This window comes from Mastigoproctus giganteus, chromosome 14 (genome assembly GCF_048544385.1).
Source record: "Mastigoproctus giganteus isolate SK-2022 chromosome 14, ASM4854438v1, whole genome shotgun sequence".
Classification (NCBI taxonomy): Eukaryota; Metazoa; Arthropoda; class Arachnida; order Uropygi; family Thelyphonidae; genus Mastigoproctus; species Mastigoproctus giganteus.
Window position 1 is genome coordinate 51597384 of NC_143588.1, and position 26795 is coordinate 51624178.

A 26795-nucleotide genomic window follows, 5' to 3' on the forward strand; every position below is an offset into this window, starting at 1 on the left:
GTGTGTAGCAAATGCTAATTTCCATAGCCATTCATTGTTAGATAATAGTGGTTGTGGGCAGTTTTTCTCATTTAGAAAAATTTCTATTGCTTCTCTGAGTTCAAAAAATCTCGATAAAAGTTTTCCATTGCTGAGCCATCGAACTGCTGTATCGTAGGGCAAATCAGGATAGTCGGCTTCAATCTCTAATAAAAAAAATCACGAAAGTGATGATGGTTAAGTCCATGAGAGCGAATAAAGTTAACCGCTGACACAACTGGTTCAATAAGACATGACAGATTGAGGTGTTTCCCACAAAGAGCCTGCTGGTGAATAATACAATGAATTACCAGAGGTTTTCAACATTTAGCTTCTTCACAAGCCTTAAGGCTTAGGTGCCTCCATAGCTAGGTGGGAAGGAGCAGCAGTGCGTAGCACACGCTTCTTGATTAGATCGGGGTTCGAGCCCATCACCACCAAATATGGAGGATGCGGAAAGGTCAGGGAATGACCACCGCATATCCTGGAGCAATATGGCCTTAGTTGCTAATGCTCCAAAAAACCAAATAACAACAACAACAACAAGCCTTAAAATTTTGTCCAACTAATCCTTTCCCTGTTCCACTCATATTATTACCAACTGATTCCATTGCAAACTGTAATGTGTTAGCGTTTTCTCGACTTCCTTGAAGATATCTTCGCCTGCAGTTGTTCCATGCAGACTATTCATAGAAGCTAATTCTTCAGTAACCTCAAACTCAGTATTGACTGCTCGAACAAACAGCAACAATTGGGCAGTATCAGTAATGTCTGTAGACTCATCAAGAGCCAACGAAAACCACTTGAAATTTTTTGCCTTGTCTTTTAATTGACTCATGATGTGGCTCAACAATGTCCTCAAGTCTTCTAACAGTTGTTCTCGCCGAAAGACTGACAGATCGAAACAAATCCATTTTCTCTGGACACATTTCTTCGGCTGCTTCACAAGCCTTAAGGCTTAGGAGCCTCCGTAGCCAGGTGGGATGGAGTAGCAGTACGTAGCACACGCTTATTGATTAGATTGGGTTCGAGCCCATCACCACAAGAAAACCTGATTTAATTAATTCACCATCGGTAAATGGTTTCCCTTTCTTCGCTAATAAATGAGTTATTCATAAGCTTACTTTAGTTACTGCTTCATTATCATTTTTTATTTTAACGAATAAATTGCATTGTGATGATGCATTACGTTTTAAACTTTCCAATTTTAGCTTCCGTTGATTTTCTGTGAGTTTTGAATATTGTGCTGTGTGCTTAGTTAGGTAATGATAATGTATACTGTACTCTTTTCACACAGCTATTGTGTCATTTCATAATATAAGCATGATACTTTGTCATTTATTTCTATGACAAAATAATTCACACTGCATTCAGCTTTAAAAGCACGACATTCGAAGTCCACTTTTCTCTTCATATTTGGTCTTGAGGGTGACATGGAAACGGTGGGTAATAAATAAAAGTTATAAAAAAGATCGCAGAGCGGCGTGACAGACAATACCATGTGCACCACGCTAAAGCAAAACTGAGAGCAATGCTGGCAACACTTGTTCTACGGTAGAAGACACAATGCGAATATGTAACGCCAGTAGTGCCACGTGCGGTCATTATTTTCAACACGACTATTGCAGCACATAATTTGATTTATTTAAAATTTTTTTCATGTAAAAAACAATATTAACCCGTGGGCCGGATTAAAAAGAGGGGGCAGGGCAGGCTTGGCCCATGGGCCGTAGTTTGCCGACCCCTGCTTTAATCCATCAAACCTGCGGGGAACAGTAACCACAAAATATATTACACACTTGAAGTTGAACTAAAGTCGGTAGCAGAGGAAATGGGTGTGTTACAATACAGTCAGATGTGAAGTTCTCCGAGCATTTTAGACTGGTTGCAAGGAAGGCCCATGGTGTGCTGACGATAATTTTTTGAACAACTTCTAGTAGAGATAAGGACGTCATAATCCCACTATATAAGGCTATTGTAAACCCATACGTGAAATACTCTGTTCAAGCATGGAGACCACACCTAAAGAAAGACACTAAGCTTCTTGAAAGGGTCCAAAGACAGATAACTTGACTGCTGAGACCAGCAAAAGTGAGTCCATATGAGGAAAGACTGAATACGTGAGTTGCACAGCTTGAAAACTAGTCACCTTAGAGGAAACTTGGTTGAAGTGTTTAAGGCTCTGAGAGGCATAAGCAAAATGAATAAGGATGAAACTTTCATGGTTATAAATAATTCTAGAACCAGGGGCCAGAATTTCAAGTTACGAGGGTAGATTTTTAGACTGGATTGCAGGAAGTATTATTTTAATCAGCGAGTTATAAATTACTGGAATAAGTTACCTACATGGGTGGTAGAGGCTGACAGTTTGGGGAAATTCAAAGGTCAGCTGGATAATTACCTACACAAGGAGGGAAATGCACAGGTTGTCTATTTCATTTTCTCTTATTAATTATTTAATTTTTTAAAATTTTCTTATTATTTTTTATTTTATTTTATTTATTTATTTTTTGGCTGGTGCAGCCTAAGACATAGGCTTCCTTATGCCATGTGGCCATTGGTAATATTAATAAAGTTCCCCAAGCTTAATTCCACCCATTTACATTTGGTCACCATAACACTGCTATATTAGATTTAATCTAAACAACCTTTAAATTAATTTAAAGACACAAGTTCCAGAAAAGACATCAGCTCAGATAAAATGACACATAAAATAGATTATATTGTACTGTAACAAAAGGCTCTTTGAACTGACATAATAATTGCAACTAACCTTAACCCTGTGGAGAAAAGGCAGTGTATATAAACAACTTAGAAAAGCTATTTAAATTATTTTGTTAATAAAACAACTCATCCTTCACAATGATGTTTTTCTGAGTGCACTTATGTTGTAGCTACCATAAACTGGTAGCTATCATAAACTACCATTCCAACAAGTCTGTACCATCATTCGAGAAGCAGAGAACCAGGTGGTCAGAGGCAATTATCGGACAACTGTGCCACGATTTATATTAAACATACAAAGGAATGTTTATTTCTCGCAGGGAGAAATGAACTTTGTAATACATATTAACTGAATTTTGTAATAAACAAATATATTTACATAGAAAAGCCTATCCTTTCGTAGGGGAATGGGATGTGCTTCATAAAAATGAGTATTTTGTATAAACTGAGTACCTATTAATGAGTTTTTACTGTACTGTCCTTAAAAGGAACAGGTGAGGTGTAACATGCATATATTCCACGTGCGCGTGTGTGGTCTATATACATATATATTCTATATACAGGTAGTTCTCGACTTTACGAGTTAATTTGTTCCTAGCACACGCTCGTAAAGCGGGAATTTATTTCCCATTGGCATAATGTTAAAAATAGGGGATATGTTATCAACAATGAAATTAGTTAGCTAATTAGTTTATGTTTAAACGATTGATTTATCCAAAGAAATGAAAACGTAACCTGTAAAATCAAAATTATAATAATAGAGAAATTATTTATGACTCACAAATGTTAAAGAATGTTTATTCTTCATCATCATCAACTAAATGCACACTCATTGATCATTCATTATTGGCTAGGCACATGTTGGTTTGTTGCACAAGAAGTAGTCTTCTTCAGAAATGCTTCAAGAGGTGTTTATTTCCAAGATAATCTTCTCTTTTCTTTATAAATTTCAATAGCATGCATAAACATTTTTTAACGGAACGCACAAATTGCAACTAACACGATTTGCGCGGAGTAACAAGTTTACGAAGCAAAAAAAAAAAAAAAAGGAATAAAGAGGAGATTCTGAAAATTTATTTACGTTTTCTATATGATTGAAGGTTTTGGTAAAGGGGAAAACACATTTCACCATGAAAACGTAAAAACCCACACAATTCCAGCTATCAGTATTTTCACAAATGCAACAACATCGACTTTACTACCCATTTATAATTGCTTGCAGTAACAGAAAAGCCCAATAAACAGGAAAGTGCACATTTGTTTTTTTTTCTGGTGGTGACTTCCAGAAATGTGCTTTAGAAAAATATCACAAAGCCGTTCAAAACTGGTTCTTATAACATATGATAACGATGAAAGTGCAGTGCGTTTAATGATTTGAATTGGTAACTAATACAATTTACACTATAAAAACGACCTTTTAGGGAGTTATATAGCGAAAATTTGAACTTCCGAGGTTGTGGAATGAATTACCAAAAAACAATGTGTTATTGGGTTCACATTACAATATTTTCGCAATACGATGGTAACGGGATTAATATCGTAGTGTGGTACACTGTATTGTATAACTACGCGAGTGGTTTGAAATACAGTATTTATGAATGTTTAACATTCATTTTTTGCAATTAATATTCATATTTTCGATTTTGTTGATATTTGATACTTTGAAGGAAAAAAAAAACTCGTAAACCCGGGAACTTGTAAAGCGAGAACTGCCTTGATATAGAATGTATGTAAAATTAATTACTTCAGTTTAAATTATATCGTCATTATTTGGTAAGGAGAAAAGTACAGAGTTATTAGGATTTTTATTATTATTTATTTATTTATTTATTTTATTGCTGCTTTTAATTCAGCAATACTTTTGGAATTTTTAAGTCAAGAAAATGTTGACTTAATATTTGCCAAAATATTTGACAAATGTATGCTGACAAAATATTTGCCAAAAAAGCAAATATTGTATGTCTAGTACTACTGCAGAGAGTCTTTTTGATCACCCTGTTTAATTCGTAGAACAGATCCAATATCAAGTTTAGGTTTATAGATAACATTAATTAGCTTTATGAATATGTCAATGGGTGACATTTGTAGCTGCTCTTCATCAATTTTAAATTTAATATACAGCTATATAAACTGAAATTAATTCATTAATGTCAGGGCATTCATATTATATAAATTCATACTCAATAAAGTTGATACTTGATCATTTCTATTTTCAGAAAGCAGATATTACTGACAAGTTAAAATTCTACAGGCTACCCAAATATTATTTTCAAGTGTGCATACTTTGGCACCATGTTAATTAAATTATTAGGACTCACTTAATTATAATCAAAGCATGTGATGTGCATTCCAGCAGCAAAGAGGGGGAATGGGAAAAAATAAACTTTTAATCCTAAATATTATAAGAGCATTAAAATATATTTCAAATAAATAAAAAATGGAGAGTCTATTAATACTTAAACAGGGTGAAATCATGAAATTTTGTTAAGAGAACAATTTCAGAATCTATTTCCCAATCCCCAAAAATCAGCACATTAGTTATTCCTATCTAGAAGCATTATACAGAAAGAAACTGCACACAATTGTACAAGTCACTTAATGTAGCTTGCACAATTACATAACACCAAGCACATAAACAGTACACACTATCTTAACACCGAGAAATATCATATTAAGCATGCAACTAAGTATTAAAAAATAATAATAATAAATAAATAAATAGACTATAGAGTATTTTATGGCAAGAGCCTCATGCTGCGTGGTAGAATAACTAACGTATAAGTTAGTGTAATAAGCATCAGTTCAATTCATAGTCATCTAGCAAAGTAATTAAGTTGGCATCGTTTTAATTATACCTCATATTGTGAATACCTTCACGAGTTGCCATTATATTGTACTACCTCGAATAAGTAACACTTCACCAGTGGAGAAAACTACTTTTACTTATTCTTGGCAGATACTACCACCCAGACGGCACCGTTTTGAAGCTTATAGGCTTCTCATTGGTGAGTGGGCACGTACCCTGGTGTTGCAATAGTGACAACCCAGTTATGAAGTATAACTCCACAACATGAGAGATGCCTAATGGTGTGCAGTAATATAGACTACAGAGTATTTTGGGGCAAGATCCACATGTTACGTGGTAGAATAACTAACATATAGGTTAGTGCAATAGCATCAGTTTAATTTGTAGTGATTCAATGAGAAGCCAATAAGTTTTGAAGTAGTGCCGTCTCAGTGGTACTTAAGTAACAGTCATAAGTAACAGTCGTCTTCTCCACTGGTGAAATCTTACTTATTTGAGGTAGTACAATATCATGGCAACTCGTTGTGAAGGTTTTCACAATATGAGATATAATTAAAATGATGCCAATTCAACTACTTTGGTAGATGGCTACGAATTAAACTGATTCTACTGCACTAACCTATATGTTAGTTATAAATAATTAAAAATTTACCATTTTTTCTCTCTACAGCACAATTATACAGCAGGAAACACACATGAAAACAGCACACAAATATTCTTAACACAGAACACCAAAAAACTATTAAAACAGTAAAAGTGACATTAATAAAGGAGTGTTGACTTGAGATACACAAAACAATACAGAATAACAAATAAGACATTACATACCAAGTCAACCATTAAGAGCATTTCCCTACGTTTCTGCATCTCCTAAAAGGATATATATAAAATTTTTATTAATATAACGGATGAAATAAATTTCATCTGAACGGGGTTTTTTTTTTTTTTTTTTTTCTGTTTTACGTTTAAATGACTTTTAAAAATTATATTAATCTTAAAATCCTAAATTAACCCCAAAGTTAAACCTGAAACTTCTTATTATAATGGACAACTTATTTTATTCATTTCTTTATTCGACTTACTAATAAAAGATTTTTACATATATGGTCATGTCCAAAATGTATCCGGACATCACTGTTTTCATAGTCCACTTCTGTAGGACCATTTCGGCTTGGTATGTAAGAAAAGTGTATGCACCACAAGTTATTTGCTAGTGTTATGACACACAGAGGCAAGCTTACTGACTTCATGATTTGTGTCGACAGCCTACACCGTCCTAAGTCAAACATCATGATATTAGAATTCAATTGAAGCATGACAGTACACTACCATCATGCAGTCATGAAAAGAGAGATTGCAGAAACTGACTCCAAATGAGAAAAGAATACTTGGAAGGGTTTAAAATATTTAGTACCAACAATCTCAGATATCCCTGAAAATCCTGAATCAGGGTTTAAAGTATTAACAGGAACTGGGATCTGTATCAACACACATGGAAACAGCTGCACACCCTTAGTTTTCACAGGAGAGTAGTGGCACATAAGTGAAACAACAACTACAATTAGATGTCTATCACAATGTAACAAATGTGGAACTTGGTCCATAGAGCAGTGGAAATTGGTTGTATAGAGTGACAAATCCCATTACAATGTATTCTATTCATATGGAGTGTAGAGGCAGATAACTGCTGCTGCTAGATTTCAATGTGCCAATAATAAAGTTTGGAGGAGGAGGAGATAGTTGTTGTGATGCTGGTTTTCATGGCATGGCGTAAGATCTTTGATGGTTGTGTGGGGTCCCATGAACACTAATGCCTATTTTAACATTTTGGACAATTCCATGTTCCCTACGCAGTGGCAGTTTTTTGGTATAGGCCCATGTTTGTTTCGTTTCAATAACATAACACATGGCTCATTTTCTCGTCTCTCAGACACGAATGTAAACACACTGTAATGGTCAACGAAGTCCTGATGTGAACCTTATAACACACCTATTAGACGAATTAAAACATCAGCTGTTGCTAAACTAACGTGTAGCACAACAGCAGCTTCAACTGGTCACTGTTTCGCAGTAGAAAACCCAATTGCGCCTGGAAATTTTTGGAATACAGTTCATATTTAATATTCACATTCTTATATATGAAATGATTATAAATAACCAGCAGTTTTTTTTAAAAAAATCAAATGGCATACTGCATTTAATTTGAATCACAGGAAATCTTTCCTTGAATAAAAGACATTGAGCAGAGTTTTAAGTGCCAGTAATGATTTGGCTAATATTCAACAAATACAACTGTCATCTGTGGTTCTGATTAAACTGCTTATACCTTTCAAAATCACATTGCATTACCAAAAAAGGATACTAGAAAATTTGTAGTAGGAGGGCTGATACAAAACTTCTCACAGCTAGTGGGTGATGTCTATTATCTGACATGCCTTAAAATGTAAATAGTGTTTTGTCAAAATGAAGAACCAAGTGTTGTAGAGAAGTAAAACTACCATTTGACTTCATATCTGTTAGGTAGGCATAATAAAAGGTATTATGTGTAGAAATTAACTTTGTTTAAAAATTAACAATGCAGCCATTCAGAAGCAAAGATATATTTCATGGCATTATTGGAAAATAAATCTATTTTCCCACAACTTGTATTAATATTACACACAGTAATATTTTCATTGATATTATCTGTTCTACATAATGTTTGTAAAATGTGATTATTTATCACATCGTTATAATATACAAATGCTGCTGGAACGAGAACAGAGAAGAGCAATAAGATTGGCGAGAGGAATAAAGGGGTGCTCTTACCGAGAAAGGCTTCAGTTCTGCAAATTTCAGCATTTGGAGACCAGGCACGTGTAAGGTGATCTGATTGAGATGTTTAAGGCTTTAAATGGATTGAGCAAGCTCAACGCCAATGGGATTCTTCCTGTTGCTCAGACTATACTCATGAGGGGATATAAATTCCAATAGAGGAAGGGCAGTTGATTGCTGGAACAAACTTCCATCTCTTATTGTGGAAGATAATAGCTTAAGTTCAAGGAAGGACTAGACAAACAACCGGAGGAAATGAAAAGTTTTTTTTTTTTTTTTTGCTGATGCTGTAGAAGCTTGCTTTGTTGTATCATTTGTCATTATTAATGCTAATAAAATTTAAGAACCAACATGCAGGGCAGATGGTATCATAGTGAATATAATTTAAAAATGTTTATTTTAAATAAAATGAAAATAAAAGGATATTTCATGAATAGTGTACCAAAATTTCTCAGCCTAAGCAAGAAGGAGACCTAGCCACAAGATCATTGGTTCACCTGTCAATACAGTCCACTAACTTCACAGTTGTTCCAAGAGGTAGAAAGTACTCTTATCCTAGCTGTGTACAAAGTTTTTTATGAAGAATCTTCAAATGTACAGAAACAGTAGCCATAACCTTCCTCGTGTTGGTGACAAATTGGACACCTATCATTTCTTTGAAGTTAGAAAACTAAGGGAAGTCAGAAGGACGGTAAGCTTGAAGCGAATTATTATTATTCGTGACAAACGATCCAAGGAAGCAAGTTTCTACAGAATCAGGAAAAAAAGGAGAAACTACTCACTTTATCTATCCATCCTGTCTAAACATGTTATCAACGAAGCCATTCAGGCACACACATCTTTTGTGAAATTATTAAACAGTAAATCTTTTTTCCTACAACCTGTATTAATAATTAAACACTAATATTTTCATTATGATCCTATCCGGCATAATGTTTGTAAAATGTTATTATATTGCTTGCCATTAGCACAGAAGCCCTATCTTGTCAAACCAGGGAGCAAAGTGGTGTGTTTAAGCTCAAGCCCCAGGATGCCAATTTTCAAGTTTGCACAGATTGCAGTGCATGGCAAATAAGCCCTAGGCCAGGGTTGGCGAACCTTTTTAAGTGTGCGCGCTAAAAAAAACTACCCTCACATGCCCCTCAGAAGACGATAATCAAGACATTTAATCATACAAATTTATAACAATTTTATCAGTACGTCTCACCACTCTGACTTCAAAGTCACTGAACGAGTCAGCTATTTACCGAATGGTAGGAACACCACTACATGCCTTGAAGAGAAAGAATGGGTGTGTGCAGGTCACGACCCAAGGTGGATTCCATGGATTCCTGGAGTGATGTTGTTTCAAAGTTTGAAATTTTATTGGGACGCTCGGAATTCTGCGAGCCCAAAAATTCTGTACATGTGCCATAGGTTCGCAACCTCTACCCTTTGGCTGTGAGCACTGGTTCCCAATGATGCTAATCTGGAGGGATCAGCTGCATTACTGGAATATCCTATCACAACAAATGTGCACACATTGAGGGGCTTGAAAAATCTTGCATCCCACAATATCTAGAATTGCAGCTCTGAGTTATTTTCCGGCAATACAATTTATCACAATTAGCCATTGCACTGCTACTTAAAATTTATTAAAAATTTTCTGTAAGTGAAGCAGAGTGTGAAAACGAAAAGCATAATAGTACAAAGATATATAGAGATCCATACGTTCTAAATCAAAATAGCAATTAACAAGCAACAATGAAAATAACCGGATTTCTCTATATTAGCAGTCCCCAACCAGTGGTTCGTGAACCCCCGGGGGTTCATGAAGTGTTCCAGGGGTTTCGCACAGAAAATTCTGTAATGAGGTCTACTTACATTTAGACAGATATATTATTGTAAACTACAAAATATAACTAATAATAAACAATAAAATTTTTAAAAAAGTAAAGAATTTCCAAAGAAATAAACCACATCTCCCATAATTCTTTATAATTACTTTACTATTTTACAGTATATCACGTAAAATAAATATCTAAAATTATTTCTTGAATAAATGTCTAAGAGTATGAACAAGGTTGTTTATTCATGGGTAATGCGAGATATAATCAAACAATGCAAGCAGACTACTTGGGTAGTAGAAATGATGGAAGTACATTACCAATTCATAAACAATCTTTTTCATACTCTTGAAAAATTAATAATGAAATTGTTTTAGATTAAACCATGCACACCATCAAGCATCTCTCATATTGTGGAGTTGCACTTCATAACCGGGTTGTGACTACTGCAACAACAGGGTATCTGGCCACCACTGATGAGTAAGCCAACAAGCTTCGAAACAGTACCATCTGGGTGGTGGTATCTGCCAAGAATAAGTGACACTAGTCTTCTCCACTGGTGAAGTTACTTATTCAAAACAATGCAATACCTCGGCCACCGTTGTGAACGTTGATTCACAATATGAGATATGAATAAACGATGCATTAATAATACCTTGGTTGTAGAAATGATGGAAATGCATTACCCAAGACTAAACAACCTGTTTTAAATTACAGTAAACCCCTGCTATTCGCGGGGGTTACATTCCTGAGAAATGCCGTGAATACCGAAAACGCGAATATTGAGTTATGGCTCCCATAGTAATAAAGGGGTTCCGTTGCAAAGTATGAAATATATAAGAAAAACTAGTCTAAAATTTTGTCTATGTATGTATTATATGTACATAGACAGTACATAGTGAAATGCAAGCATATGGCATCGAAATGAAAATAAGAAACAATTTAATATTAAATGTAATATTTATTAGAAATTTCAAACAAATCTTTCAAACCAGCGCCTTTGCTAGCTAAAATACTTATCCCACCACTGCTATCACCAGTTTTGCTAAAGTGTTGATAAAGGAGTTTTGCCTTTTCACGGATGATTAGTGAACTTAACGGAATTTTATTGAGTTCGGTCTTCTCTCCACAGATTTAAGGCCTTTTCCATTTTTTCTAATTTAACTTCACGAGTTACAGAGCAAATTTTTGATGCAATTAGCGCGTTTTCACGGACACCACAGCGGATTTTTTCTTCCGAATTCTTGATTGATTGTACCGTTGACTCATTGATTTTATAATGTTTTGCCACTGAGGAGACACTTTCACGATTAGAAATTTTGTCTAATAACTCAATTTTATTCGCTAATGTCATCACCTTCTCTGATATTTTCACATTTCTTTTGTTATTCATAGCCATATTTTTGTACGGGTTAGAAAGAACTTGTCCACAATAAAGTCACTTTCTTCCGTTAACATACTCGAAGAAGTCTGTTTTACACTGAAAAATGGTAGATTTATCAATTTTGTATGTAAGCATATCAATTTATAAATTGAAAAATTTATAAGCATATAAATTAAAAGCAAACGATGAAACTTTCCACGACAAGCGCATAACACATACTGAACAAGGATTAGCGAGAAACATCCACGGTTTTGTCATCTCTCTCCCCACACCCAATGAGCGCTGTTTTGACTGGGAAAGATAATTTTAGCCACGCCTATGTTTTTTTATGGCGGAAAATATTCACGGCGCTTTAAAATTAACATTTTTTTAGGTTTCATTTTATATTAAATCAGCGACCGCGAATAGCGTGGGTTTACTGTAATATGTTTTCCATACTATTTATTTATTTTTATTTTTTTTTTAATTCTCAAGGATCATTCCTATGTATAGGTACTTTTTTTTTTTAGAACCTATAGTACTTAGTACCGTGCATGGGTTCAAGGTTTAAAAGATGAAAGAAGGTACTGATTGACATGAAACTTGAACTTCTGTAGTTTGTAATTTTCAGGAAATATGTATGAAGGAAGGTTGCTCGAAAAAACAGAAGTTGAATGAATAAATGAAGAAGAAAAGTAGGTTCTAGGGAATTGCATTTGGACAGTAAAAGGATTTTGACTGGTTGCATCATGTGTTGGGACTGCTTTAACAGAGAGAGTGAAAATTAAAGAAGCCAATTCAGAAGAGCAATGCTCATGCAAGTAACTACAGAAAAGTTGGGCAACAGAAACAGAATGTATGACACAGCAAGTGGAGAGAAACTGTTAGAGATGAGCTATTAATTAACCTAACTGCCCTCTTCTGACTGGAATCTGGAAGCCTGAGAGTGGTTTTGGGAACAATATTTCATGGTAGGGCAAAACTGTGAATTGTACAGAGTGAACAGTTCTTTGGAAGAAAAGTAACGCCAACAGCGAAAGAGAAAACCAAGTTTTTTAGATGCAGAGGAAGCAATATTTGTAATATGCTTGTGCCAAGAGAGATTAGAAGTCAGGGTAATTCCCAAAAGAGATCATTATGCCTAGAAATCGGAGTGTCACCAAAGATTAACATAGGAGCAGAAGAATCCTTTTTTTTGCAAGGTATAAGACAAGACTGAGTTTTAGAAGGATTGAAACCAACTAAGTTGCTTTGCTCCAATGGAGAATTACCTGGGGATCGACATTTAAAGAATTGGTAGCAGATTTTAGAGAAGTTGAAGGTGATTGAGCAGGGCAAGGTTTCTCAAAATGGAAAGTGGAATTCAATGTGCCATAATCGCCAAAACTATGGATAGGATTTTCAGTCAATGGAAGAAGGTCATTAATATATAATGAGGAAAAGAGTGGGGGAAAGAACTGAAACTTGGGGGAAACCGGCATTAGTGGAGAAGTTAGAAGACAGAGAGCCATCAACCATCACCCTCAGTGAGCAATCAGAGAGAAAACTGGATAACCGATTACAAAAAACAGTTGGCAAACCCATAAGATGGAAGCTTGTTTAGAAGACCTTTATGCCAAACACGATCGAAAGCTTTTGCGATGTCAAGAGCAACTACTTGTGTTTCACTGAACCTTTCCATTGAATTAGTCCATAAATGGATAACATAAGCCAGATATCACCAGTGGATCGACACTGACTGAATCCATACTGGCGATTGTTGATGAGACAAAAGGTTACTAGGTAGTTTAAGAGTTGGCGGTTAACTGATTTCTCCATTACTTTAGAAAGAGTAGAAGAAATTGCAATGGGACAATAATTGGATGGAGGGGGATTTGTCACCTTATTTAGGAATTGGCTAGATATGAGCAAATTTTCAAGCAGAAGGAAAACACCTTTGGAATAAGTGAAAAAAGGCGGCAAAGCACAGGTTTTGAGAACAAGTGGAGAAATACCATCAAGACCCGGAGTTTTCTTAGCATAAAGATTAGTCAAAATCCTTCTGACATTCTTTTGACGGAAGACCACAGGAGGCATTGAAAGGAGCGTGCTGGGAATGGTGGTGGTGGTGGGGGGGGGGGTGTTTTACCAAGATCATTAATACATGAATTGGAAGATAATGCGATGCTAGCAGGTCAGCTTTATCCTTGGCTGAAGTGACAACAGAACCATCTCGTTTGGACATATGTGGGAGAAGAGATGGACAAAAGTTGCGGCCAACAGATTTGACAAGAGACCTGAATGCTTGGCTCTCATTAGGGCAAGAAGCAAGTTTTCTACTCTTAGCCGATTCAAACTCTAGTTTGGAATGATTAATAACTGCCTTACAATTGTTGCGAGCTTTGGTGTAGGCAGAAAATGAAACTGAAGAATTAGAAACAAGCCAATTATGATATGCAATGTTCTTTTCTCGAACAGCCTTAGTACATTTATTGGAAAACCAGGTTTAGATCAAGGATGAGATTTTAAAGTGGAGTGTGGGATAAAGGTTTCCATTCCTGCAAGAAAAATTTCACTGACACGATCTGAGCAAATGTTGACATCGGAAGTTTTGAAACAGAAATCCGACCGACGAAAAGAAATCTCGCAGGTCATCCCATTTTGCATTCATGTAATGGCAAACAATATGAGGTTGGGAATAGCCATGAGATAAACGCTCCATTGGAGAAGAGACAATCACAAAGTTGTGATCTGAAGTGCCTAAAGGACTTCTCACTTCGACCGTGTACTTAGAAGGGTTGTTTGTGAGTATTAGATCAAGCATTTAGGCTGTATGGTTAGGATTGCCCGGTACTCTTGTAGGTAAATGAACAATCAGTGTATGGTCATTAGTAATTGCAAAAGTCTCAGCATCTCGACCAGCTGGGTCGGCGTTACTAGAAAATGGAAGCCAGCTGGAGTTGTGAACATTAAAATCAATAAAGAAATTTACCTGACTGTTATGAAAGTTCGACTGGAGAAAGTCAAGTTGCGAAGAGAGGAAGTCAAAGAGCTCCAAGTGATTAGTGGAGTTGGAGAACGGTTATTTGGGGTTTTTTTTTTTTTTTTTTATAAGGAGCATTGGCAACTAAGGCCATATTGCTCCGGGGATATGCGGTGGTCATTCCCTGACCTTTCTGAATCCTCCGTATTTGGTGGGCATGGGCTCGAATCCCGATCTAATCAAGAAGCATCTGCTACACACTGCTGCTCCTGCCCACCTGGCTACGGAGGCGCCCCCTGGGAGAACGGTAGAAACAAAGATAAATTTGATACAGAGGTAGAGTGATTTTAAGCCAGAGAAGATCTAAAAGAGGAGATTCCACATTACCAAGTCTCTGACACGGAATATCTTAACGAACATATGCACAAGTACCACCTTTGAGGCAAAAGGAATCATACAGCGAATAATTTGGGTAACTGTGACGAGCAGTATTTGAATCAACCAATAACTGAGATTATGGGTTTGACAGACTGTAAGTGCAAATGGACATCATTGAGATTAGAATTGAGACCAAGTTTATTTGTGAAATGATTAGCAAGTGTTTGGGAGGTTTAGAACTTTTCGCAGATAAGCTTCCTCTATTAGTTTGACAATTCATGATGTTTTCAATAGTGGTGGTGGTGGTGGGGGGGCTGTATGAAGTAAAGAAATTTTTGGATATGGCTTACACATGTTAAGAATATACCCAGATCCTTGACATAATGTGGACACGACAATGCCCCTCCCACATACATACTACTCGGACTCCCTCCAGTCACTAACTGGTAGCAAGATTATACACATGCTGATCTGAGAGCCTCCTAGAGAGTTACCAACAGGTTCGGTCCAGTGTACTAACTAACTAGCGGCCGGCCTGCGAACACAGTTTTAGAGCTGTACCCTCGAAATGCAAGGAGGACTGGAACTCACCACGACGTTCATCAAAACTTCAAAAGTCATCAATCATACTGCATGATGGAAAAGATGGGGAAGGGATACAGTAGTATTTCCTTAGTTTTAATGAAAAACTCTTTACAACAAGAAAAAGCCGATGTAGAACAAAGTTTGCATTAGGACAAGCCCTCTCATAGAAATTTTTCTATAACCACACCTGTATTACTTTATCATTATTTATAATAAATATATATTACAACTAATATTTTAATATGTAGTGGTAATTTTCCAGCCACGACAAGTCTCAAGATATTACTCACAATTTATGAAGCAAACAAAGTATCACGGTATGCATCCCCACTCATCCAGGCTTTGGTTCCACTAATAATAATGCATATTAATAATTAAAATACTTTCTCTACAGTACAGAAATATGAAACTAATATATATATATATTATTTATTACCTGTTCTCGTAAAAACACTGCCTGTTGCCTTTTCATTTCCCTTTCCTACAGGGAGGGGGGGGGAGAGAGAGAGAGAGAGAGAGAAGTTACTGAGTTTTAAAATGAACCACTCAATAGAGAAAATATAAATATGACACAACCCACAAACTATAAAACACACTCTACAAGAAAAAGGAAAAACTTTTTAAACGTCTTCCCCCCACCTGCAAATGTCAATTCATGTAGATTTGACTCCATCCGATTCAACTTTGCCATTTTCATTTAAGAGACAACATCTGTCTATTCAGCTGGCTTTTGTGAGGACTATAAAGTGTAACTGAAGAACAGAGTGAGAGGGTTCAGCAAGACACTAAAGATATGGAGATTGGGTACGAGGAGAGTTGATCAGTTTTTAAAATGAAAGGGGAGTTTTTAGTGGACTTTTTACTATTCTGCCCTTTTTAGTAGTATTTTTAGATGTATTGGAAAACTGCAAATTTTCTCAATGAGTACTGCTAGTTTTTGTTAATTGTCGAGGAAAAGCTAATCCAGGAGTTATATTTTGGCTTTTTTTCCTAATTCGTGTTGTGTCGGCTCCAAGTTTTTTTGAAAACAATTAGGTTGGCAGTAGTTGGGAATTTGAAAAACTGGTTCCAAGCACGGTTTTCTTCTCGTTTACTTTGGAGCAATCTTTATTCCACCATTGGTTTTGGTGTACCCGCTTGCGATGGACAGATTTTGGAATCGAAATTTCGGCTGCTGATAATATATGGCTGGTAACGTAATTGGTCATTAATACGTTGTTGCTGTACTTACTGGTTGTCGAGTAGGATATAAGTAGAATAGTTTTTCCAGTCTGCTTTGTGAAAATTCCAAGAAGTATGGCTTCCAGGACATGACACGACCTGCATCGCTGTTTGAATTGAACTTATAATAGGAAAATGGTCACTGTGGAATGGATCATTCAGCACTAACCATTCTATTCTTAGAAAAAGAGATGCTGAACAGATGGCTAAGTCTATGGCTGATGTTGTACCTGTAGTTAATTGACCATGAGTTGGAGTGCCAGTGTTTAATGTAGTCAGATTATGGTTATCCAGGAATGTTTCAATTAATTGGCTTCTCCTATCCACGGTGGAAGATCTCCACAATGGATGATTACTGTTGAAATCACCGAGTAAACAGACACAAAGTGGTAGCTGTGTGAAAAAGTCGTCAAGTTCAGTCTGGGAACAAGGATAATTCAGTAAAACATAAATAGATGCAAGGGTTAATGATATTCCCATTGCCATCCGAACTGCTACAACTTCTAAGGAGGTTTGTAGTTGGAGATGTCTTGATGGTATGATAGTTTTCACAAGAATAGCCACCCCCTCCATGAGCAGAAGAGTCAGAACCCCTGTCTCACCTAAACATAGTACAGTTTTTGAATTTGAGAGAAACTTTTGGTGATAAAAATGTTTCCTGTATACATACACCTATTACTTTAGTTTGTATAAGTAAACCAGTAAGGTCATCTATATTACAGCGTAATCCTCTGCAGTTCCATTGTAGGAATTTGTTCATTGGTTGGCCTTGTTTGAAGAAGACTGATCTGACTGTTTTTTCTGAGAAGGTTTCTGTCTGTTTAGTTTTGATTTTTCATTTCTGGGAAAGATTGGGTGTCCTGTTTCCATGGTATCATTAGCATGTAACTCTAGTACGGTGTCGTCATCTTCTGATTGAATATCAGTTTCCATATTGCTACTTCATGGTTTTACTTTCTTCTGATTCTCAACAATAGCTGATTTTGTTGTTTTGGGCAAGGGTGAGATACTGATTAACGTGTTACTGGTTTCATTGACTGTAGGTTTCTTATTGCATGTTAACATAGTTTTGGCCCATGTGGTAAAGGAAATGTTTGGTTCTATGGAGACATCTGTTTGAGTTATTGAGTGAGCGGCTTTTTCTGGTGACCGATGTGTACGATTGGCTAGGCACAGTTAGCAGTATTTGCTTTCTTGCTTCAGGGTAGGTGACTTTATGGAGAGGAAGCTGTACAGTCTCCTTGGAGCCACAAACAGGACACACAGCATCGCCTCGGCATGCCATCTGAGAATGGTCATACTTCTGGCACTTAAAGCAGTAAATGGAATTTGGAATGTAAGGTCAAAGCTTGGATTTTTAAGTAACTTGCCTTAACAGAGAGAAGAGTCGAAGTACTGAATGTCAAGATGATGGTCCAGGTTGGTAGACAAGGTTGCAAGGAAGGCCCATGGTGTCCTGTCGATGACTTATCGAATAATTGCTAGTAGAGGTAAGGAAGTCATTATCCCATTATATAAGGCGTTAGGCTTATTTTAGGCCACGCTTGGAATACTGTGTTCAAATATAGTGACAGCACCTAATGAAACACCTTGTGCTTCTTTAAAGGGTCCAAAGATGGATAACTTGTCTGGTGAGATCAGCAAAAGGGCATCCATATGAGGAAAGACTTCAAATATTTGGATTACATATCTTTGAACCTAGGCACCTTAGAGGCAAAAGTAAAATTAATGAAGATGAAATTTTCACTGTTATAAATGATTCTAAAACTAGGGGCCATAATTTGAAGTTGTGTGGAGATGTTTAGACTGGATTGCAGCAAGTTTAATTTATTGGAATAAGTTACCAATGTGGGTAGTAGAGGGTGACAGTTTGGGAAAATTCAAAGATCAGGTGGATAATTACCTACAGGAGGGGAGAAAAGCACAGGTTGTCTATTTCTTTTTCTGTTATTAATTATTTATTTTATTTTCTTCTTCTTATTATTATTTCAGTATTGTTATATTTTCATTTTATTTATTTATTTTATTTGACTGGTGCAGCATAAACCACAGGTTTCCTTACATCATGTGGCCCTGCTAATACTAATACTACAGCTTCATGAGCAAAAGCATGCTCTTCACAGTCATAAGGCAGCAACAGGAATTCAGGATTACAGGCACTTCAAGTACCATTGAAAAAGTCTGATAACATCATATGGTGTCAGAAAAATAATTGTATGGTTCAAGTAAACAAATTGGCCCACAAAGTAAAGCCAGTAGAGGATGCAATATCTCCCTGAAGAATGGGTTGAGGATGTAGCCACTGGAAAGATTCCAGGACAGTGTTGTATTAATGTTGGCATCAGAAAATAGAACGACCGCATGTACGGCAACAAACAGTTTTTTATTTGCAATTCTACCCATACAAACTCCATGAAAAAATTTGATTGCAATCATGCACTGTGTTTCAGCATCAAGTGCAAGAAGGTATTGAGTTTCGGCATCAAGTGCAAGAAGGTATTGAGTTTCGGCATCAAGTGCAAGAAGGTATTGAGTTTCGGCATCAAGTGCAAGAAGGTATTGAGTTTCGGCATCAATTACAATCCCAAAACATGGATGACATTTGCTCTCAATTTCTTGGTACAATTGGAGATAAGAGATTATCTGGGACATCTTTTTTGGGAGATGAGGCCCACTTTCACTTGACTGCAACGCACTGTGAACCAAAAATTGCAGAGCCACCCAATAGAATATTGGTGATCCCCCATACATGCGCTTAAGATGTGTGGTGTGTTTTCATGTATATCTTCATTATTGGCCCATTCCATTTGAAGAATGCCATATACTTGAAAAGCAATGTGTTCATTTACTATTCAAGGCTTGATACTAAATATCGAGCCATGCTAGCATTTGTTTTCATTCCACAACTACAAGTGTGGGGACGCCTGGAAACGAAAGAACAGCATATGGCACTTATTGTGATCATTGTTAATGTCATCATATGTGTCAAGTTATTACTTTTATGAAGCTTTGATCAGATGTATACTAATGCATAGAAAAAAATAATTTTTTTTATTATCAGTACTATGGTTTTTACACATTGGCAGTGGAAGTGATTAGGTAAAATCGCTATTTTTTTTAAAACTCCAATATGTTGTGTGATTGTTTGCTGAGTGGTTGTGTGGATAAGGAATGCATTATAAGAAATAACGCCATATCTGTTTTGCTTTTCGGTCTGTTGTCTCTTCGCACAATTCAAATCACGTTCTGATACAGAGATAACAAGTCTGCCTTGTTATCTCTGTAACAGATAGATGCATCGCAATCCATCTTTGCTGCTTTTAGCCCTGGAAGAGGGAATTCCTTCTTCCAGGTTACAAGCCCCACCATGTGGAGGCAGGACAGGTGACCAAGTGATCAGGAGAAGAGGAGAGCAGTATGTTTCTAGCAGTGGTAGTAGTAAACTGCAAGTAGGGTTAGCAGTAACGTTCCTAGAGGTGAAGCAGTGACGTTGCTCAGTGAAGAAAGCAATTACATTGCAAGCAGTCAGCACTACCATTGCGAATGTGGGAGGGTTTAAGAAAACACACTAGTACTCACCCAAGGAAAAATACTAAAAAATCACACTAGAAAGATCGCTTGGCACTCGCAGCCAACAAGAAGGTGATTATCCCTTTGTATAGGGAAATGGTCAGGCCTCACATTGAGTGCTGTGTGCAGGTATGGAGGCCTCATTTTAATAAGGGTGTAGAGTTGCTAGAACAAGTAAAAAAAAGGGCAACAAGATTGGTGAGAGGAACAAAGGGGTGGTCTTACCAAGAAAGGCTTAAGTTCTGCAAATTTCAGCATCTTGAGACAAGGCACCTGCGAGGTGTATAAGGCCATGAATGGTTGGCGCAGGCTCAATGCTGATGGGATTCTTCCGTTTGCTCAGATTATGAACCACAACTACTCTGAGGAGAACACAGATTCAAATTAAGGAAACACAGTTGTAAAACAGATGTAAGGAAATCTGCCTTTACCAAGCAGGTAATTGACTGCTGGAGCACACTTCCATCTGTTGTGGAAGTTGATAGTTTAAAAAAAATTTAAGACTCTACTAGACAAACATTTGGAATGACTAGATGGGTGAATTTGGATGTGTTTTTTTTTTTTTTTTTTTTTTTATTTTAGGGATGATGCTGTATAAGCTTGCTTTCTTGCTTATTAATGTAAATTAATGCTAATCACTGAATGGTTTACTTTCCAAAGCGATCAAATGGGAAACTTGATAACTGGCACTTCCAGCAGATAAATTTCTTGACAGATACGTTTTCAGTGTGTTTTGTTGTTTTCTTAATCTGTTTTGTAACTTTGAACACATCTTTTTTTGCAACACTCCTTTCTATTGATCATAAGATTTATGCTTGGAATCATCGTGTCATTTTAAATTATATTATTTAAAATCTGACACGGTCTCCTTACACACCAAACAACACTGTTTTTTTGTTTTCTCAATGAAGAAATAAGTCTTCAGTGCATTTTTGATTAAAACATGGCACTTCAAATCTTCAAATAGGCCTCTGGGGTTGGGAATATTCATATTCACAATGACTGTACTATCCTACACTAACCGTTATTAAATAAATTAGAGTTGTGCTGTATTAAAATAATAATGATACAAATAAAATTAAATAAATAGAATGACATAATTACACTGGATAAAACTGATAAAAAAGGTAATTGTCTGTACCATACAATATGGAATTTTTTGATATACAATAAAATAAATTACAATAAACAATGCAGATCACAGGATAATAAAACCGATAAAAGTGCTAAAATACCGAAGCTTTCAGAGGCATCCACTTCCTTTTTCAACAGTTAAGCTTATCGTACAGCACATCCTGCACTGGAACCGGAAATGGTTCGGGAGAATGCCAGGCAGAACCATTCATCCTGTCCAAGAACCACAGCCCCGAAGAGGGAATGAATGTGAATTCCCATTTCTATTAATGGTATTGCTCTCAGAGGAGTAAATCGGCAAGCTCTCAAGCCATTTGCAGTCCCAAAATCTATGTTCCCAGTCAACAATAACAGCTTCATCTAGAGAGATCTGATGGTGCTCCTTCCAAAAATGTTCTGCTGTAGCAGAACATTTTTGGGAGGAGCAGAACATCGCCATCGGGGCACATAGATTTTGGGACCGCTCGAGAGCTTGCAGATTTGCTCCTCTGAGAGCAATACCATTAACAGAGACAGGGGAATCCGCATTCATCCCCTCTTCGAGGCTGTGGTTCTTGGACAGGATGAACAGTTCTGCCTGGCACACTCCAGAGCCATTTCTGGTTGCAGTGCACATGGGGAGACACACTGCCCATTCTCCTGTAGAAATTTAAAGATGTGCCATATGATAACCTTCACTGTTGAAAAAGGAGGCGATTGCCTCTGAAAGCTTTGGTATTTTTGGGCTTTTATTATCCTGTGTTTTATCTACATTGTTTATTGCAATTTATTTTATTGTATTTTAACGGCATGTTAGCACTTTTATCAGTTTTATTATCCTGTGTTTTATCTACATTGTTTATTGTATTTTAAAAAATTCCATAATGTACAGACAGTTACCTTTTTTTATCAGTTTTATCCAGTGTAATTATATCATTCTATTTATTTCAATTTATTTGTATCATTATTATTTCAATACAACACAATGCTAATTTATTTAATAACAGATGGTGTAGGATCGTACAATTATTCTGAATATGACACTCCAAACTGACTTTTCTCTTTCGGATTATTTTTAAGGATGATTTTTTATTTAAATACAAATTAATAATTCAACACAATGAACAAATTATCGTAAAATAGCAGAATTTCACAATGTGAAAAGATTGATACGAACATTACGGTATTTGGGGTACATATGACTGCACTAAACTGCATGTACACGTTTGACAGAGTCAAGCTTGACACTTGCATGCCTATACGTGCAGTGGCGCAACTCTCAAAAGGCTGTTTTAGCACACTTTCCGTGCGGGCCACACCCGGCCCGTAGGATGCATAGGAGAATTGGAGAGGGTAGCAAAAGAAGAGATTGTGGGAAACAATCTTGCTAGTGCATTAGCAACTTCTTCAGTAGTAGACAAGTCTTTCCCTTCCAGCGTACTACTGGAGAGGGTAACCGAAAGAATTTGCCATTTGGAGCCTGCATCCTTCTCGAGATGTCTGTGTCGTTTGTAGTGGTCAAGGCAAAAGCAATCCATGAATAAAATTTTGCTTGTCTTATTGTTATTATTAGCTATAGGGTACAAGGAAGTTTGAGGCTTTTGCTGCGTCAGTCAAAAAAAAATTTTCTGAGTTACCCTGAGAGAGAGCAAGACAGCCAGGCCCATACCCATCAGATGTGAGCCACACGGGTTGCTTTAGCTTTGAGTCTTTTAAAACCAGTTAGGTTATAAAAGACTCATGGCATGTTAGTGATAGGATACTTGCAAAAATTATTGGAAGCGTAGTTTTTCTCCTGTTTGCCATTAAAGAAATCTGTATTCCACCAGTGATTTCATTGAAGGCAATATGTCTTTGATTTTGGAATGGAAGCATTAGTTGCAATCGGAATCTAATTGGCGACTTCAATAGTTACATCATGAATAAATTGTTGTTGAATTTATATTCTCTCTAAAAGTATCTGGGCAGAATAACTATCGCAATTCACCTTATAAAACTTCCAAGTGGATCGCTGATCAGGATTTGGAATTACTCCTGTTTTTAATAAACAAATAATTGGAAAGTGATCACTGTTAAAAGGATCATTTAGTACTGGCTGTGTCATGATTGGAAAGATGGATGGTGAACAAATTAACAAGTCAATTTCGAAAGTAGATTCGAAATTGACTTGTTAATTTCGGATCTACTTAGGTAGATGGATATAGTTAGGAAATCTGGAATTTAGTAAATTAAGATCATGGTTATTCAGAAATGCTTTAATCAATTTGCCTCTTGTGTCCATTGTAGAGGACTCCCACAATAATAAGGATGGTGGCCATTAAAATCACCAGACAGACAAATAGGAGTTGGGAGTTGAGTTCTGAATGGAGAAATGGTACAGATGGTGAAATATAAATGGAAACAAGGGTAATTGAAGTACCCACTGCATTAAGAGCTGCCACAGCTTCTAGGGAGATTCTTAATTGGACAGGCCTTCATGGTGTGTTAGAATTAATATGAATAGCTACACCTCCATGGGCAGGAGACTAGGAGCTCATATCTCGTCTGTACATAATGTAATCTGAAAATTTTGGTGAAACTTGTGGTGATAAGAATGTTTTCTGTAGGCATACACCTATGGGCTTGAACTCAGCAAGTAAATCCCTTAAGTCATCAGAATGACTGCTTAGTCATATGCTGTTCCAGTATATGATGTTATTCATTATTTAGTTTAGCTGAGGATGATTCATCTAACTGTTTTTTTTTGTATGCAAGGCTTTTTTTCTGGTCTTTTTTAGGGTGATCAGGAAGTTAGGGTGTCCGGTATCCATAGTGTCATTCGCAGGAAATTCTAGTGTAGATTCCTCATAATTTGATGTGTACATCCACTTCCAAACTGTTGGTAAGTGATTCGGTTTTCTTATAGTCTTTAGCAGTTTAACTTTTTAGTGTCATTCAAGACTTTTGGTGTGGCCTTGCTGGTTTTAGTTTTAGGAGTGTCTTTTCAGAGGTCGATAGAGTTGCTTTAACCAAATCAAATATCAAATTTGTATAGGCTATTTGAAGGCAGTAGGTATTATTAAGTAGCGAAGACCAGGATATATTGTCCAACCATTTATGTGTAAATATATGCTGGTCCCCCCTACTTAATAAACATAAAAACCCACTGCCTTCAAATAGCCTATATAAATTTGATATACAGTCTGTCCTCGTATAGCACGATAGTTGTGTTCCTAGAAACCCTCGTGCAATGCAAAATCGTGCAATATAAACAACAGGCCCTATGGGAAAAGTGGGGTTAGGTGCCGACCACCCAAGATTGAACACACAATTGGAACCAAAACATTACCAAACACAATAAATAATCGGGTAATTTTAATCGTAATAAAATACGTACGTATTTTATAACGATTAAAATACGTAATAAAAATATAATATATTTTTATTATAATATAATAAATAATAAAAAATAAATATTTTTATTATTTATTATATTATATTATAATAAAGTATTTTTAGTATTTTTTAATACTAAAAAAGTATTTTTTACGAATAAAATACATATTTATTCGTAAAAAATTTATTATATTAAATAAAATACCTACGTCTTTTATAATACGTAAGTATAAATTATGATACGTAAGTCGTAATAACATATGTAAGTATTTTATTATGACTATTACGTAATAAAATATTGCTAATGCTTTTGGTTCTGTCGTAAGCAAACTTGTTTTTTCTTTGATTTTCTATCCAAACAGATGACAGCCATTCCATCTCTTCCAATTCTTGTCTTAATCTAATGGATTTTAATTACACTTTGAGTTGTTCCCGCTATGAAAGTTGTTTTTATTTTCTCCGCATTCTTTGTAATTCTCGGCGTTGCCTCATTTAGGTCTGTAGCACGTGCAATATCACATGGTCTTTCATTTCGCTCAAAGCGTTTCACAATTTCGTATTTTTTCTCTATCGACAGAGGCGGACTGGCCATAGGCCTTACCCGGGAAACCCGGTGGGCCGAAGGCCGGTGTGATTTTGGTAATTAACCGTAGTATGAGGCCACCGTAAATTTTCTCGGGTAAGAATTTTTGACCCAGTCCACCTCTGTTTATCGATATTGCTTTTTTTTTTTTTCTCTCTCTCTCTCTGAATCTGCAGTGTCTTCGCCAGGACTCTTCCTTTTCACACCTTTTAAGTATTTTACTAATTTTTAGGGAATAAAGTGCAATTACAAAACGAGGAGGCACGCTTGATACACATAAACAAAGCTGCGCGCATATAGAAACTGAATAAACAACACCGTAAAGGCCGAGATACACTATTAACACCCCACATTTTACTAAAGCACATTTCTGGGGGTTACTACCATAAAACAATAAAAACAATTTCCAGTTGCGTTTCTGCTAGTGGAATCTGTTATAAACTGGTAGTAAACTCCATCTAATTGCATTTGCGATTATATCGATAGCTGGAATTGTGTTGGTTTTTACGTTATTATGGTGAAATGTGTTTCCCCTTCACTGATATAAAACACAAATACATTTTCAGAATCTTCTTCATTCCTATCGTGTTGCGTTCGGTTGGGGTGATTCCGCGTTCGACTGCCACTTCTTGTAAACACAAAGGCGAATCGTGCATAAGCAAATTCGGTTCGTGTTATATAAGATAACGTTCCCCTATTTATAAATCGTGTATGATCCATTTCGTGTAATGTAAACACGTGTTATACGAGGACCGACTGTACATCATTATTACAATTATGATTCTCCATTAGGCTTAAAAATCTTAACTACAAACAACTTGCTACCAACATAGGAAATATTCTACCCACTGATCTCTCATGTCACTGCAATAATCCTATCTATAACCCATATATTGATTAATATCATGGGAATATTATAACTGGCAATCTTAACATCATAAAGCACCATGACTTAAAAAATGCCATGAGCAAAGGTTTAAATACAGAGCTATAAATAAGGCCAAAATGAATATTATCAACAAAGAATTATATTTAAATCCAATACATTTTGCAAAACTAGATAACCACCATTGTCTATCCTGACAGAGTAAAAGCTATCTCAAATGCCTACAAACTGTACAATAACTTCTACACACCATACTGCAATCTTAAAAAACACAAGAATTACAAGACAATTTTATCATCACCCCAGTAGATTAAGCTTCCAACAACTTTGCCATTGTTTTGCAAGAAATTTTACTATAATCAACTCATTAGATAGTATGAACCAGAGCTGTAATGCTCAATACGTTCTACGTTGATATCAATATCTGTAAAATAACAAGAGAAGTTTACCTCACTATAGTACGCAGAACACTTCCGTACGATACTCTTCAGAAATTAAAACGAAAAAATCGAAAATCTTACATTAGAGTAACAAATAATTAAAAACCAATTTGATTTTCAATTGTGTTAGA

The 26795-nt window shown here is 36.2% G+C and overlaps 1 protein-coding gene across 1 annotated transcript in view; it reads right to left on the reverse strand.

Annotated features, from left to right (window-relative positions):
* Positions 1-26795, reverse strand: part of tou (bromodomain adjacent to zinc finger domain 2B toutatis) — a 914913-nt gene that overhangs the window by 380319 nt on the left and 507799 nt on the right. The window contains 3 exon segments of the mRNA XM_090388865.1: positions 6377-6418; positions 15913-15957; positions 25459-25508. Of these exon segments, the coding sequence (XP_090244991.1) occupies positions 6377-6418; positions 15913-15957; positions 25459-25508 (137 nt within the window).